General features: G+C 60.2%; 1 protein-coding gene across 3 annotated transcripts in view; it reads right to left on the bottom strand.

The window, feature by feature from the left end:
- The window catches only part of LOC146813645 (uncharacterized), a 43947-nt gene that overhangs the window by 10126 nt on the left and 18734 nt on the right, over window positions 1-15087 (bottom strand). For all 3 annotated transcript variants that reach the window (XR_014962882.1, XM_085610123.1, XM_085610122.1), the window contains exons 2-7: window positions 11875-11982; window positions 7000-7163; window positions 5833-5981; window positions 4435-4540; window positions 2415-2643; window positions 1690-1799 (exon numbers count right to left, since the gene is read on the bottom strand). Coding sequence is in view for 2 of the 3 variants with exons in the window: in XM_085610123.1 (XP_085466249.1) it covers window positions 1690-1799; window positions 2415-2643; window positions 4435-4540; window positions 5833-5981; window positions 7000-7163; window positions 11875-11978 (862 nt within the window). In the remaining variant the exon portion in view is untranslated. The remainder of the gene's footprint in view (window positions 1-1689; window positions 1800-2414; window positions 2644-4434; window positions 4541-5832; window positions 5982-6999; window positions 7164-11874; window positions 11983-15087) is intronic.

The following is a 15087-nucleotide window of genomic DNA, read 5'->3' as shown; positions in this document are numbered from 1 at the left end:
CATAGACCAAGGTGTGAGGGTCAGGGGGTAGGGGCGAGGAGAGATGAGCACAGGTGAGGGTTGCAGCGGTCTCACAGACCAAGGTGTGAGGGTCAGGGGATAGACGCAAGCAGAGATGAGCACAGGTGAGGGTTGCAGCGGTCTCATAGACCAAGGTTTGAGGGTCAGGGGTGTAGGGGCAAGGAGCGATGAGCACAGGTGAGGTCTGCAGTGGTCTCACAGACCAAGATGTGAGGGTCAGGGCGTAGACGCGAGCAGAGATGAGCACAGGTGAGGGCGACACGAGCAGAGATGAGCACAGGTGAGGGTTGCAGCGGTCTCACAGACTAAGGTGGGAGGGTCAGGGGTGTAGGGGCGAGGAGAGATGAGCACAGGTGAGGGCTGCAGCGGTATCACAGACCAAGGTGTGAGGGTCAGGGGGTAGACGCAAGCAGAGATGAGCACAGGTGAGGGCTGCAGCGGTCTCACAGACCAAGGTGTGAGGGTCAGGGGGTAGACGCAAGCAGAGATGAGCACAGGTGAGGGTTGCAGCGGTCTCACAGACCAAGGTGTCAGGGGATAGACGCGAGCAGAGATGAGCACAGGTGAGGTATGCAGTGGTCTCACAGACCAAGGTGTGAGGGTCAGGGGTGTAGGGGCGAGGAGAGATGAGCACAGATGAGGTCTGCAGCGGTCTCACAGACCAAGGTGTGAGGGTCAGGGGTGTAGGGGTGAGGAGAGATGAGCACAGGTGAGGCGTGAGCGATCTTCAATGATATGAGACGTCAGTATAAGGCGTGAGCGTCCTGAGGGCTGTGGGGACAGTGAGAAGGGGAGGGGGCTGCAGGGTGTAGGGACAAGGAAGAGAAGGGCTGAGAGGGGCCTGCAGGCTGTAGAGACAAATAAGGGGGGCTGGAGAGGGGCCTGCAGGCTGTAGGGACAAGAAAGGGGGCGCTGGAGAGGGGCCTGCAGGCTGTAGGGACAAGGAAGGGGGGCTTGGCCTGCAGACTGTAGGGATTAGGAAGGGGCGCTGGAGAGGGGCCTGCAGGCTGTAGGGACAAGGAAGGGGCGCTGGAGAGGGGGCTGCGGGCTGTAGGGACAAGGAAGGGGCGCTGGAGAGGGGCCTGCAGGCTGTAGGGACAAGGAAGGGGCGCTGGAGAGGGGGCTGCGGGCTGTAGGGACAAGGAAGAGGGGGCTGGAGAGGGGCCTGCAGGCTGTAGGGACAAGGAAGGGGCGCTGGAGAGGGGGCTGCGGGCTGTAGGGACAAGGAAGAGGGGGCTGGAGAGGGGCCTGCAGGCCGTAGGGATGAGGAAGGGGCGCTGGAGAGGGGCATCCAGGCTGTACTGTAGGGACAAGGAAGGGGCGCTGGAGAGGGGCCTGCAGGCTGTAGGGACAAGGAAGAGGGGGCTGGTAAGGGGCCATAGGCGAGGGAGTCTGTGAGAACAATGTGGGGGGGGGCACAGATGTAGGGAGTTGTGGAGACAACAAAGAGGAGGGATTAGGGGAGGGGTCTGTGGGGGCGAGGGAGGGGGGTACTTGCAAGGGGCTGCAGGCAAGGGTGGGGAGCACACTCGTGGGCTCTGAGAGGTCCAAGGCGGGAATCTGGGGGTCCGTGGGCTCAAGGGCAGGGAGGTGAAGCAGAGGCGAGGGTACAGTAGGGGCCCTGTGCTTGTGAGACGAGCTGTAGGGTTACAAGAGGCCCTCACTTACGCAGCTCCTGGTGCCGGGCCGCCCCCACGCTCAGGTCCTCGGGATGAAGCACGCTGTACCAGGACCGACCAATCAGCTGGCTCGGCTGGTAGCCAAGGTGATGGAGCACGCTGTGGAGCAAGAGGTTAGAGGTCACCTAATGTTTAACATGGGATTAAAAGGGGCGTGGCCTACGACAGCCAAAATCCGTCGAAAGAGGCGTGGCCTATGTAATAAAGGGCGTGGCCGAAACACGTGGAATACAATATTGTGCTTCACAAGACATTACTGCTTCTTCCTGTCCTTGGGGAGTCACGAGACCAAAGGGGCAGCCATTGCACTCCTGTCCGCATCCCTGTCCGTGTGCTGTTCACGACCCCTGGCACGTGACCTGCCCCGTCATACCCCTGCCTGCCCAATGACCTCACGTGTCCTCTTCCTGCCCACACCCATCCCTGGCTCACAATCTCACCCACACTCATCCTGCCCGAATTCACTGTCAAGTGACCTCACCTGTCCTCCTTCTGACCCCATTCACTGTCCAGTAACCCCACGTCCTCCTCCTGCCCAAATGCCCGCGCACATTACCTTACCTGCCCATATGCCCCCGCACATGACCTCACCTGCCCCCCTCCTGCCCACATTCACTGGTACATGACCTCACCTGCCCTCCCCCTGCCCACATTCACTGGTACATGACCTCACCTGCCCTCCCCCTGCCCACATGCCCCTGCACCCAGCCTCACCTGTCCGTCACCTCTGTCAGCCGCATGTCCAGTGTGTGCAGGCTCCGGAAGGAGGCGCTGTGGGGCAGCCCTGGCTCCTCGGACCCGGGCTCCAGGGGGGTGCAGAGGGCCAGGAATGTGGCGGCCGCCGTGGAGGGCAGGAAGCGGCCCCGGACCAGCACCGCCCTGTCCCCCCCGTGCTGCAGGCGCAGCGTCTTCTCGCTATGCAGGCGGCACACGAAGCTGGTCTCTGAGGAGGGCAGAGGGGCAGGGTGAGGGCACTGGACACCAGAGGCGCAACTACAGCCAAATTTCGGGGGGAAGGGGCTAAGAAAAAATTTCGGGGGGGGGGCTGAATCTTTAAGCAATAGGCAGAGGGGAGCTGATTTCGGGGGGGGGGGCTGAATCTTTAAGCAATAGGCAGAGGGGAGCTGATTTCGGGGGGGGCTGAATCTTTAAGCAATAGGCAGAGGGGAGCTGATTTCGGGGGGGGCTGAATCTGTAAGCAATAGGCAGAGGGGAGCTGATTTCGGGGGGGGGGCTGAATCTTTAAGCAATAGGCAGAGGGGAGCTGATTTCGGGGGGGGGGCTGAATCTTTAAGCAATACGCAGAGGGGAGCTGATTTGGGGGGGGGCTGAATCTTTAAGCAATAGGCAGAGGGGAGCTGATTTGGGGGGGGGCTGAATCTTTAAGCAATAGGCAGAGGGGAGCTGATTTCGGGGGGCTGAATCTTTAAGCAATAGGCAGAGGGGAGCTGATTTCGGGGGGGGGGCTGAATCTGTAAGCAATAGGCAGAGGGGAGCTGATTTCGGGGGGGGCTGAATCTTTAAGCAATAGGCAGAGGGGAGCTGATTTCGGGGGGGGGGCTGAATCTGTAAGCAATAGGCAGAGGGGAGCTGATTTCAGGGGGGGGGCTGAATCTTTAAGCAATAGGCAGAGGGGAGCTGATTTCGGGGGGGGGCTGAATCTTTAAGCAATAGGCAGAGGGGAGCTGATTTGGGGGGGGGGGCTGAATCTTTAAGCAATAGGCAGAGTGGAGCCGCAGGGGCTCTTAGAAGGGGTGAAACAACAGCGAGGCCTCATTAACATGCAAATGGTCTTTTAAAGACCTGTGAAGTGCTCGGGTGCGGCTGTGTGTGCGCCGGGAAGCGGTCTCACCCTGGGCTGCCACACACGACGATGGGGGGGGCAGGGGGGGGGGGGGGGGACCTTTGAGTCCAATGGGTGTTGCGCGCCTGCTGGACACCACCGGGGAGGGGCAGAGGGAGGGACCTGGGCACCACTGGGGAGGGGCAGAGGGATGGAACTGGGCACCACCGGAGAGGGGCAGAGGGATGGAAGTGGGCACCGCCGGGGAGGGGCAGAAGAATGAAACTGAGCACCACCGGAGAGGGATGGAACTGGGCACCACCATGGAGAGAGGGGGGAGAGAGGCAGGGTTAGAGCCCTGGGCAGCACCGGGGAGGGTGAATTTCCTGGGCATTACCAGGTAGAGTAGAGGAGAGGAGGAGAGGGGAGAGGAGGAGAGGAGGAGAGGGGAGAGAAGGGGAGAGGAGGAGGGGGAGGAAGGGGGAGGAGAGGGGGAGGAGAAGAAAGGAGAGGAGAGGTCTCAGACAGGCAGAGAGAACAGACACTGAGTGAGTGATTGAGGGTCTCATGCAGGGTCTCATGCTTCTACACCCACCCTGCTGCATACATTATACCTGACGCAGGTATAATGTAGCACATGGTTTTACAAAGTGCTGCATCTGCTTAGATGCCTCACTTTGTTGTGATGGCGCAACAGGGTGCATTTTTTTTACGCCGCCGGTGCGTCACAAAAGTGACGCAACGGCGGCGCAAAAGTATTGCAAAGCCTCATAAATGAATGCCCCGAGGGAGCAGTGGTTGGACTCACACCAGCAGAATGGAGAGTCCCTGAGTGAGTGGTTGAGGGTCTCACACTGACAGGACTGAAAAGGAGGGCACGATGGAGAGTTTCAAACAGGCAGGAGAGACACTGAGGGAACGGTTAGGCCAGAGCTGCTTGAGGTCACTCACCTGAGCCCGGCGCGCCCTCTGCCTCGCGCAGATTCTTCTGCACCTCCTGCACCTCCGAGTCATGAATGAGGTCAAAGAAGGAGTCCCCCTGAGCGAGCAGCTCCACCTGTGGAGGGAGAAGAGGGTGAGCTACAGGTAACTACAGGAAGCTAAGGTGATTTAGCACCAAGGTCACACACTGAGTCAGGCGTTGAGTAGGGAATCGGCGCCCTGGCTGCTCAGCCAGCCCTCATACTTGCCACAATACCCCCCTACTAGTCACAGGTAGCCGAATCAAAGCTAATACAAGGGAAATCCCCTTCCAGTCAGGCCACACCCTCCTACACACAGCGTCATCCACACACCACCTCACAAACACCAGAACATGATTCTAGCCAACCCCAGCCCCTGCTAACCACCCCAGCCCCTGCTAGCCACAACCCCAGCCCCTGCTAGCCACAACCCCAGCCCCTGCTAGCCGACCCCAGCCCCTGCTAGCCAACACCAGCTCCTGCTACCCAACCCCAGACCCTGCTAGCCACATTCCCAGACCCTGCTAGCCAACGCCAGCCCCTGCTAGCCAACACCAGTCCCTGCTAGCCAACCCCAGCCCCTGCAGGCCAACCCCAGCCCCTGCAGGCCAAACCCAGCCCCAGCTAGCCAACCCCAGACCCTGATAGCCAACACCAGCCCCTGCTAGCCAACACCATCCCCTGCTAGCAAACCCCAGCCCCTGCTATCCAACCCCAGCCCCTGCTAGCATCACTAGCCCGAGCTAGCCAACCCCAGCCCCTGCTATCCAACCCCAGCCCCGTTAGCCAATGCCAGCCCCTGCTAGCCAACCCCTGCCCCTGCTAGCCAATCCCAGCCCTTGCTACCCAACCCTCATCCCTGCTAGCCAACACCAGTCCCTGTTAGCCAACCTCAGCCCCTGTTATCCTGCACATGCCCCTGCTAGCCAACCCACAACCCTGCTACCCAACCCCAGCCCCTGCTAGCCAACACCAGCCCCTGCTAACCAACACCAGACTCTGCTGGCCAAAATCAGCCTCTACTAGCCAACACTGGCTCCTGTTAGCCAACCCCAGACCGTGCTAGCCGCCAGCCACTGCTAGCCAACACTAGCCCCTGCTAGCCAACACCCGCCCCTGCTGGTCAATCCCACCCCCTGCTAGCCAACGCCAGCCCCTGCTAGCCAACACCAGCCCCTGCTAGCCAACACTTGCCCCCGCTAGCAAACACTCGCCCCTGCTAGTCAACACTAGCCCCTGCTAGCCAACTCTCACCCCTACTAGCCAGATCACAGCCTAGGGCCTTCTGACTCTTCTCTAGAAGCTTCCTCATCCTAGGTAGCATAGCTCAGAGCTTGCATAGCACCTCGATGCCTTGTTAGTGTGTAGGCGATCTAGGGATACTCACCATGGTGTAGCCCAGGTAGTCCACTACGTTGTCCGTGATGGAGACCAGCTTGCCCTGGGCGGAGAGAGCGATGATGAACCCTGGCAGGGCGGGCAGCGGGTCCAACCCCGGGGGAGGCGTCCTCGACTCCCCCACGCCTTCGAAGGCACCTGGAACCCAGACCAGAGAGGTGAGGTCCTGCTCCTTAAACCCCTGCCCCTTGAACCCCAGCCCTTTGAACACCTGCCCCTTAAACACCTGCCCCTTGAACACCTGCCCCTTGAACCTCTGCTCCTTGAACCCCTGCTCCTGTTTTTTAAATCCTTGCCCCTGCCCCTTGAACCCCAGACTCTTGAAACCCTGCCTCTTGAGCCAATGCCCCTTGAACCTCTGCGCATTGAACCCTTGCCCCTTGAACCTCTGCACCTTGAACCCCTGCTTTTTTAACCTCTGCCCCTGTTCTTTGAATCCCTGCCACTGCCCCTTGAACCTCTGCTCCTTGAACCCTGCCCCTTGAACCCTGCCCCTTGAACCCCAGCTCCTTGAATCCCTGCCACATGAACCCCTGCCCCTTGGACCCCTGCCCCTTGGACCCCTGCCCCTTGAACCCCTGCCCCTTGAACCTCTGCGCCTTGAACCCCTGCTCCTTGAACGCCTGTCCCTGTTCTTTGAATCCCTGCCACTGCCCCTTGAACCCATGCCGCTTGAACCCCTGTTCCTTGAACCCTTGCCCCTTAAACCCATGCTCCTTGAACCCCTGCCACTTGAACCCCCGCTCACTGAACCCATGTCTCTTGAACCCCTGCTCCTTGAAACCCTGTTCACTGAACCTCTGCCCATTGAACCACTGCCCCATGAACCTCTGCGCCTTGAACCCCTGCTCCTTGAACCCGTGTCGCTTTTCTTTGAATCCCTGCCTCTGCCCCTTGAACACCTGCCCTTTGAACCCCTGCTCACTGAACCCCTGCCTCTTGAACCTCTGCGCATTGAACCCCTGCTCCTGGAACCCCTGCTCCTTGAACCCCTATTCCTTGCTTCTTGAACCCCTGCCCCTGGAACGCCTGTTTCCTGCTCCATTAACCCCTGTTCCCCGCACCCCTGCTCCTTGAGCCCACACCCCCGCCCCATGGGCCAGCGCCCCCCACCCCCCCCCCCCCCCCTCACACCCCCCACAGACCCAGCACACACCTGCAGAGAAGCGATGGTTGCGCATGCGCAGACAGACCAGGCCCATGGTGTGCAGGTAGGACAGCTCCCCCCTCTGCTCAGCAGGGATGGGCAGCAGGTCTCGCAGGGCCCGGATCTCAGCGTTCATGTGGTCCCGGCGCGCCTTCGAGGCGCCTTTGGTTGATCTGTGAGAAAAAGGAACAATGGTGTCAAAAATAATTCATGGGGAGAGGTTCAGGCCCGGTGTGTGTATGTGTGAGAGCGAACATGGGTGGGTGTCTGAGACAGAGTTTGTGTGTGTGAGAGAGTGTGTGTGTGAGAAAGTGCGTTTGAGTGTATGTGTGAGATAGAGTGTGGGTGTATGAAAACGTGTGTGTGTGTCAGTGAGAAGGGAGTGTGTGAGAAAGAGTGTATGTGTGAGGGACAGTCTATCTGTGAGAGAGTGCGTGTGTGTGTATGAGAGAAGGGAGAGAGTGTGCGTGTGTGTGTGTGAGAGAGAGATAGAATGTGGGTATGTGAGAGAGTGTATGTGTGAGAAGGGAGAGTGACAGTGTGTGTGTGAGAGACGGTGTGTGTATGTAGGAGTGTCTGTGTCTGAGGGACCCAGTGGTATTACAGGTCACTACTGTGACAGCCGTGAATATATCAATGTGCTGTGGCCAGTAGCGGGTGCAGGTCGGTCAGGGCTGAGGTGCAAAAACAGAGCCCCGGGGCCTGGTGCAGGTGAGGGTTGGGGTGCTCTGCTAAAACTGTGGTAGGGCAGTGAAGGGTAGAGGGGCGCTGACAGAGCTGTGGTAGGGCAGTGAAGGGTAGAGGGGCGCTGACAGAGCTGTGGTAGGGCAGTGAAGGGTAGAGGGCACTGACAGAGCTGTGGTAGGGCAGTGAAGGGTAGAGGGCACTGACAGAGCTGCGGTAGGGCAGTGAAGGGTAGAGGGCACTGACAGAGCTGTGGTAGGGCAGTGAAGGGTAGAGGGGCGCTGACAGAGCTGTGGTAGGGCAGTGAAGGGTAGAGGGCACTGACAGAGCTGTGGTAGGGCAGTGAAGGGTAGAGGGGCACTGACAGAGCTGCGGTAGGGCAGTGAAGGGTAGAGGGCACTGACAGAGCTGTGGTAGGGCAGTGAAGGGTAGAGGGCACTGACAGAGCTGCGGTAGGGCAGTGAAGGGTAGAGGGCACTGACAGAGCTGTGGTAGGGCAGTGAAGGGTAGAAGGGCACTGACAGCGCTGTGGTAGGGCAGTGAAGGGTAGAGGGGCACTGACAGCGCTGTGGAAGGGTAGAGGGGCACTGACAGCGCTGTGGCAGGGCAGTGAAGGGTAGAGGGGCGCTGACAGAGCTGTGGTAGGGCAGTGAAGGGTAGAGGGCACTGACAGAGCTGTGGTAGGGCACTGAAGGGTAGAGGGGCGCTGACAGAGCTGTGGTAGGGCAGTGAAGGGTAGAGGGGCGCTGACAGAGCTGTGGTAGGGCAGTGAAGGGTAGAGGGCACTGACAGAGCTGTGGTAGGGCAGTTAAAGGTTGGAGTGCACTGAGAGAGCTGTGGTAGGGCAGTGAAGGGTTGGAGTGCACTGACAGAGCTGTGGTAGGGCAGTGAAGGGTAGAGGGGGGCTGACAGAGCTGTGGTAGGGCAGTGAAGGGTAGAGGGCACTGACAGAGCTGTGGTAGGGCAGTGAAGGGTTGGAGTGCACTGACAGAGCTGTGGTAGGGCAGTGAAGGGTTGGAGTGCACTGACAGAGCTGTGGTAGGGCAGTGAAGGGTAGAGGGCACTGACAGAGCTGTGGTAGGGCAGTTAAAGGTTGGAGTGCACTGAGAGAGCTGTGGTAGGGCAGTGAAGGGTAGAGGGGCGCTGACAGAGCTGTGGTAGGGTAGTGAAGGGTAGAGGGCACTGAGAGAGCTGTGGTAGGGCAGTGAAGGGTAGAGGGGCGCTGACAGAGCTGTGGTAGGGCAGTTAAAGGTTGGAGTGCACTGAGAGAGCTGTGGTAGGGCAGTGAAGGGTAGAGGGGCGCTGACAGAGCTGTGGTAGGGCAGTGAAGGGTTGGAGTGCACTGACAGAGCTGTGGTAGGGCAGTGAAGGGTAGAGGGGGGCTGACAGAGCTGTGGTAGGGCAGTGAAGGGTAGAGGGCACCGACAGAGCTGTGGTAGGGCAGTGAAGGGTTGGAGTGCACTGACAGAGCTGTGGTAGGGCAGTGAAGGGTAGAGGGGCGCTGACAGAGCTGTGGTAGGGCAGTGAATGATTGGAGTGCACTGACAGAGCTGTGGTAGGGCAGGGAAGGGTAGAGGACACTGACAGAGCTGTGGTAGGGCAGTGAAGGGTAGAGGGGCGCTGACAGAGCTGTGGTAGGGCAGTGAAGGGTAGAGGGGCGCTGACAGAGCTGTGGTAGGGCAGTGAAGGGTTGGAGTGCACTGACAGAGCTGTGGTAGGGCAGGGAAGGGTAGAGGGCACTGACAGAGCTGTGGTAGGGCAGTGAAGTGTTGAGGTGCAGTGATAGAGCTGTTGTTGGGCAGTGGAGGGTAGCGGGGCACTGACAGCTGTAGTAGGGCAGTGAAGGGTTGCAGTGCACTGACAGAGCTGTGGTAGGGCAGTGAAGGGTAGAGGGGCGCTGACAGAGCTGTGGTAGGGCAGTGAATGATTGGAGTGCACTGACAGAGCTGTGGTAGGGCAGTGAAGGGTAGAGGGGCGCTGACAGAGCTGTGGTAGGGCAGTGAATGATTGGAGTGCACTGACAGAGCTGTGGTAGGGCAGTGAAGGGTAGAGGGGCGCTGACAGAGCTGTGGTAGGGCAGTGAAGGGTAGAGGGGCGCTGACAGAGCTGTGGTAGGGCAGTGAAGGGTTGGAGTGCACTGACAGAGCTGTGGTAGGGCAGGGAAGGGTAGAGGACACTGACAGAGCTGTGGTAGGGCAGTGAAGGGTAGAGGGGCGCTGACAGAGCTGTGGTAGGGCAGTGAAGGGTAGAGGGGCGCTGACAGAGCTGTGGTAGGGCAGTGAAGGGTAGAGGGGCGCTGACAGAGCTGTGGTAGGGCAGTGAATGATTGGAGTGCACTGACAGAGCTGTGGTAGGGCAGGGAAGGGTAGAGGACACTGACAGAGCTGTGGTAGGGCAGTGAAGGGTAGAGGGGCGCTGACAGAGCTGTGGTAGGGCAGTGAAGGGTAGAGGGGCGCTGACAGAGCTGTGGTAGGGCAGTGAAGGGTTGGAGTGCACTGACAGAGCTGTGGTAGGGCAGTGGAGGGTAGCGGGGCACTGACAGAGCTGTGGTAGGGCAGTGAAGGGTAGAGGGGCGCTGACAGAGCTGTGGTAGGGCAGTGAAGGGTTGGAGTGCACTGACAGAGCTGTGGTAGGGCAGGGAAGGGTAGAGGACACTGACAGAGCTGTGGTAGGGCAGTGAAGGGTAGAGGGGCGCTGACAGAGCTGTGGTAGGGCAGTGAAGGGTAGAGGGGCGCTGACAGAGCTGTGGTAGGGCAGTGGAGGGTAGAGGGCACTGACAGAGCTGTGGTAGGGCAGTGGAGGGTAGAGGGCACTGACAGAGCTGTGGTAGGGCAGTGAAGGGTAGAGGGGCGCTGACAGAGCTGTGGTAGGGCAGTGAAGGGTAGAGGGGCGCTGACAGAGCTGTGGTAGGGCAGTGGACAGGGAGGATGAGGGATGGTGCCAGGAGCCGGGGCCCTACGGCTCAGGGTGGACGGGGGATGGTGGACGAGGGAAGGGTGGCAGGAACCGGGGCCTAGGGCTCAGGGTGGATGAGGAGGGGTGGCAGGAGCCGGGGCCCTACGGCTCGGGGTGGACGGGGGATGGTGGACGAGGGAGGGGTGGCAGGAACCGGGGCCTAGGGCTCAGGGTGGATGAGGAGGGGTGGCAGGAGCCGGGGCCCTAGGGCTCAGGGTGGATGAGGAGGGGTGGCAGGAGCCGGGGCCCTAGGGCTCAGGGTGGATGAGGAGGGGTGGCAGGAGCCGGGGCCCTAGGGCTCAGGGTGGATGAGGAGGGGTGGCAGGAGCCGGGGCCCTAGGGCTCAGGGTGGATGAGGAGGGGTGGCAGGAGCCGGGGCCCTAGGGCTCAGGGTGAATGAGGAGGGGTGGCAGGAGCCGGGGCCCTAGGGTCAGGGTGGATGAGGAGGGGTGGCAGGAGCCGGGGCCCTAGGGCTCAGGGTGGATGAGGAGGGGTGGCAGGAGCCGGGGCCCTAGGGCTCAGGGTGGATGAGGAGGGGTGGCAGGAGCCGGGGCCCTAGGGCTCAGGGTGGATGAGGAGGGGTGGCAGGAGCCGGGGCCCTAGGGCTCAGGGTGGATGAGGAGGGGTGGCAGGAGCCGGGGCCCTAGGGCTCAGGGTGGATGAGGAGGGGTGGCAGGAGCCGGGGCCCTAGGGCTCAGGGTGGATGAGGAGGGGTGGCAGGAGCCGGGGCCCTAGGGCTCAGGGTGAATGAGGAGGGGTGGCAGGAGCCGGGGCCCTAGGGCTCAGGGTGAATGAGGAGGGGTGGCAGTAGCCGTGGCCCTAGGGCTCAGGGTGGATGAGGAGGGGTGGCAGGAGCCGGGACCCTTCGGCTCAGGGTGGACAGGGAGGGTGGCAGGGGCCGGGACCCTGCGGCTCAGGGTGGACGAGGGAGGGTGGCAGGGGGCGGGGCTCTACGGCTCAGGGTGGACGAGGGAGGGTGGCAGGGAGCCGGGGCCCTACGGCTCAGGCTGGACGAGGGAGGGTGGCAGGAGCCGGGTCCCTACGGTTCAGGCTGGACGAGGGAGGGTGGCAGGAGCCGGGTCCCTACGGTTCAGGGTGGATGGGGGATGGTGGACGAGGGAGGGGTGGCAGTAGCCGGGGTCCTAGGGCTCAGGATGGACGGGGGAGGGGTGGCAGGAGCCGGGGCCTCACAGCTCATGGTGGACAAGGGTTTCCACCCATGGAGAGGACAGAGCCAGTCTTTACCGGAAGGGTCTGTCCATGCTGGCCCTCTGTGGGTTTACTCGGTGGGCAGGTCGCTGGGACCCCTCAGCGGGAACCTCCTGGCACTGCTGGCAACACACCGTCATGGTCCTGCAGGGAAAAGGGCACGGTTACTGGTGTTCAAGATCTCACTGTGAGGGCAGCGGTGGGTGCGCCCCCTGCAGCCTGGCACCCTCCCTGCGCTCACTGAGGAGTTATAGCCTGGCACCCTCCGCGAGCTCACTGAGTTACAGCCTGGCACCCTCCGTGCGCTCACTGAGGAGTAATAGCCTGGCACCCTCCGCGAGCTCACTGAGTTACAGCCTGGCACCCTCCGTGCGCTCACTGAGGAGTAATAGCCTGGCACCCTCCGCGAGCTCACTGAGTTACAGCCTGGCACCCTCCGTGCGCTCACTGAGGAGTTATAGCCTGGCACCCTCCGCGCGCTCACTGAGTTACAGCCTGGCACCCTCCGTGCGCTCACTGAGGAGTTATAGCCTGGCACCCTCCGCGCGCTCACTGAGTTACAGCCTGGCACCCTCCGTGCGCTCACTGAGGAGTTATAGCCTGGCACCCTCCGCGCGCTCACTGAGGAGTTACAGCCTGGCACCCTGTGTGCCATCACTGAGGAGTTACAGCCTGGCACCCTCCCTCTGTGCGCTCCCTGTGAGGGCAGTGACGGTGGCACCGGGGCCCAAACCTTCAGCATGCACCCTCAGCACCCTGCCCTCTTCCAACTCTCATGTACGGCCAACCCGCTTTCCGGCCTAGTGTCTGGGATCCCTCACTGCCAAGATCCTTGCCCCTGCCAGGGCTGCCCACCATGACCCCTGCCCACCCGCCGGGATCCTTGCCCCTGCCAGGGCTGGCCACCATGACCCCTGCCCACCCGCCAGGATCCTCACCTCCTAGGCCTGGCCACCATGACCCCTGCCCAACCGCCGGGATCCTTGCCCCTGCCAGGGCTGGCCGCCATGACCCCTGCCCACCCGACGGGATCCTTGCCCCTGCCAGGCCACCATGACCCCTGCCCACCCGCCAGGATCCTCACCTCCTAGGCCTGGCCACCATGACCCCTGACCACCCGACGGGATCCTTGCCCCTGCCAGGGCTGGCCACCATGACCTCTGCCCACCCGACGGGATCCTTGCCCCTGCCAGGGCTGCCCACCATGACCCCTGCCCACCCGCCGGGATCCTTGCCCCTGCCAGGGCTGGCCACCATGACCCCTGCCCACCCGCCAGGATCCTCACCTCCTAGGCCTGGCCACCATGACCCCTGCCCACCCGCCGGGATCCTTGCCCCTGCCAGGGCTGGCCACCATGACCCCTGCCCACCCGACGGGATCCTTGCCCCTGCCAGGCCACCATGACCCCTGCCCACCCGCCAGGATCCTCACCTCCTAGGCCTGGCCACCATGACCCCTGACCACCCGACGGGATACTTGCCCCTGCCAGGGCTGGCCACCATGACCCCTGACCACCCGACGGGATCCTTGCCCCTGCCAGGGCTGGCCACCATGACCTCTGCCCACCCGCCGGGATCCTTGCCCCTGCCAGGGCTGGCCACCATGACCTCTGCCCACCCGCCGGGATCCTTGCCCCTGCCAGGGCTGGCGCCTCTCTTCCTTGAATCACATGTGTGCACCAACCCGTAAGACAAGGGTTGATCTCCTAGTGCCCTCTATGGGGCAGGACCCGGAAAACCTGGCCCCCAGGAAGCCAAATATATGGCAAAGAATAGGACTCATCTCCTAGTATAATCTATGTATCAGCAGAAGGTGAGAACCCTGCCCCCGCCTAGCCAGACTCACACCAATGAATGAAGAACTGATCTGACAATATCAGGCATTCATCAGTCATCGGACACTGCCCCGCCCCCATCGAGTCAGGTGCACGCCGGAGAATACGGGGGTCGTTTCCCAGTGAGCACTAGGGTTAGACACGTGCATCACCCGAAAGACAGATAAACCAATACACAAGGGACTCATCTTCCTGGATCCGGTAATCTCTAGGAATTGTGCAGCCAGACAAGTCCCGATGACTCGGGGACTCATCCCCCAGTGCACTCAACAAGCCGTGACACAAACATATACCAATAAACACAGGACTCATCTCCCAGAACATTAACAAGCTCTGAAACAAACATATACTAATAAACACAGGACTCATCACCCAGTGCACTCAACAAGCCGTGACACAAACATATACCAATAAACACAGGACTCATCACCCAGTGCACTCAACAAGCCGTGACACAAACATATACCAATAAACACAGGACTCATCACCCAGTGCACTCAACAAGCCCTGAAACAAACATATACCAATAAACACAGGACTCATCCCCCCAGTGCACTCAACAAGCCCAGAAACAAACATATACCAATAAACACAGGACTCATCTCCCAGTGCACTCAACAAGCCCTGAAACAAACATATACCAATAAACACAGGACTCATCCCCCAGTGCACTCAACAAGCCCTGAAACAAGCATATACCAATAAACACAGGACTCATCCCCCAGTGCACTCAACAAGCTGTGAAACAAACATATACCAATAAACACAGGACTCATCTCCCAGTGCACTCAACAAGCCCTGAAACAAACATATACCAATAAACACAGGACTCATCCCCCAGTGCACTCAACAAGCTGTGAAACAAACATATACCAATAAACACAGGACTCATCTCCCAGTGCACTCAACAAGCCCTGAAACAAACATATACCAATAAACACAGGACTCATCCCCCAGTGCACTCAACAAGCTGTGAAACAAACATATACCAATAAACACAGGACTCATCTCCCAGTGCACTCAACAAGCCCTGAAACAAGCATATACCAATAAACACAGGACTCATCCCCCAGTGCACTCAACAAGCCCTGAAACACACATATACCAATAAACACAGGACTCATCTCCCCCAGTGCACTCAACAAGCCCTGAAACAAGCATATACCAATAAACACAGGACTCATCCCCCAGTGCACTCAACAAGCCCTGAAACAAACATATACCAATAAACACAGGACTCATCTCCCCCAGTGCACTCAACAAGCCCTGAAACACACATATACCAGTAAACACAGGACTCATCCCCCCCCCCCCCAGTGCACTCAACAAGCCCTGAAACAAACATATACCAATAAACAGAGGACTCATCCCCCAGTGCACTCAACAAGCCCTGAAACAAACATATACCAATAAA

This window comes from Triturus cristatus, chromosome 6 (assembly GCF_964204655.1).
Source record: "Triturus cristatus chromosome 6, aTriCri1.1, whole genome shotgun sequence".
In the NCBI taxonomy this organism is placed as follows: Eukaryota; Metazoa; Chordata; class Amphibia; order Caudata; family Salamandridae; genus Triturus; species Triturus cristatus.
Note: the sequence above shows the minus strand (reverse complement) of the source record. Positions and strands in the feature narration are given on the sequence as shown.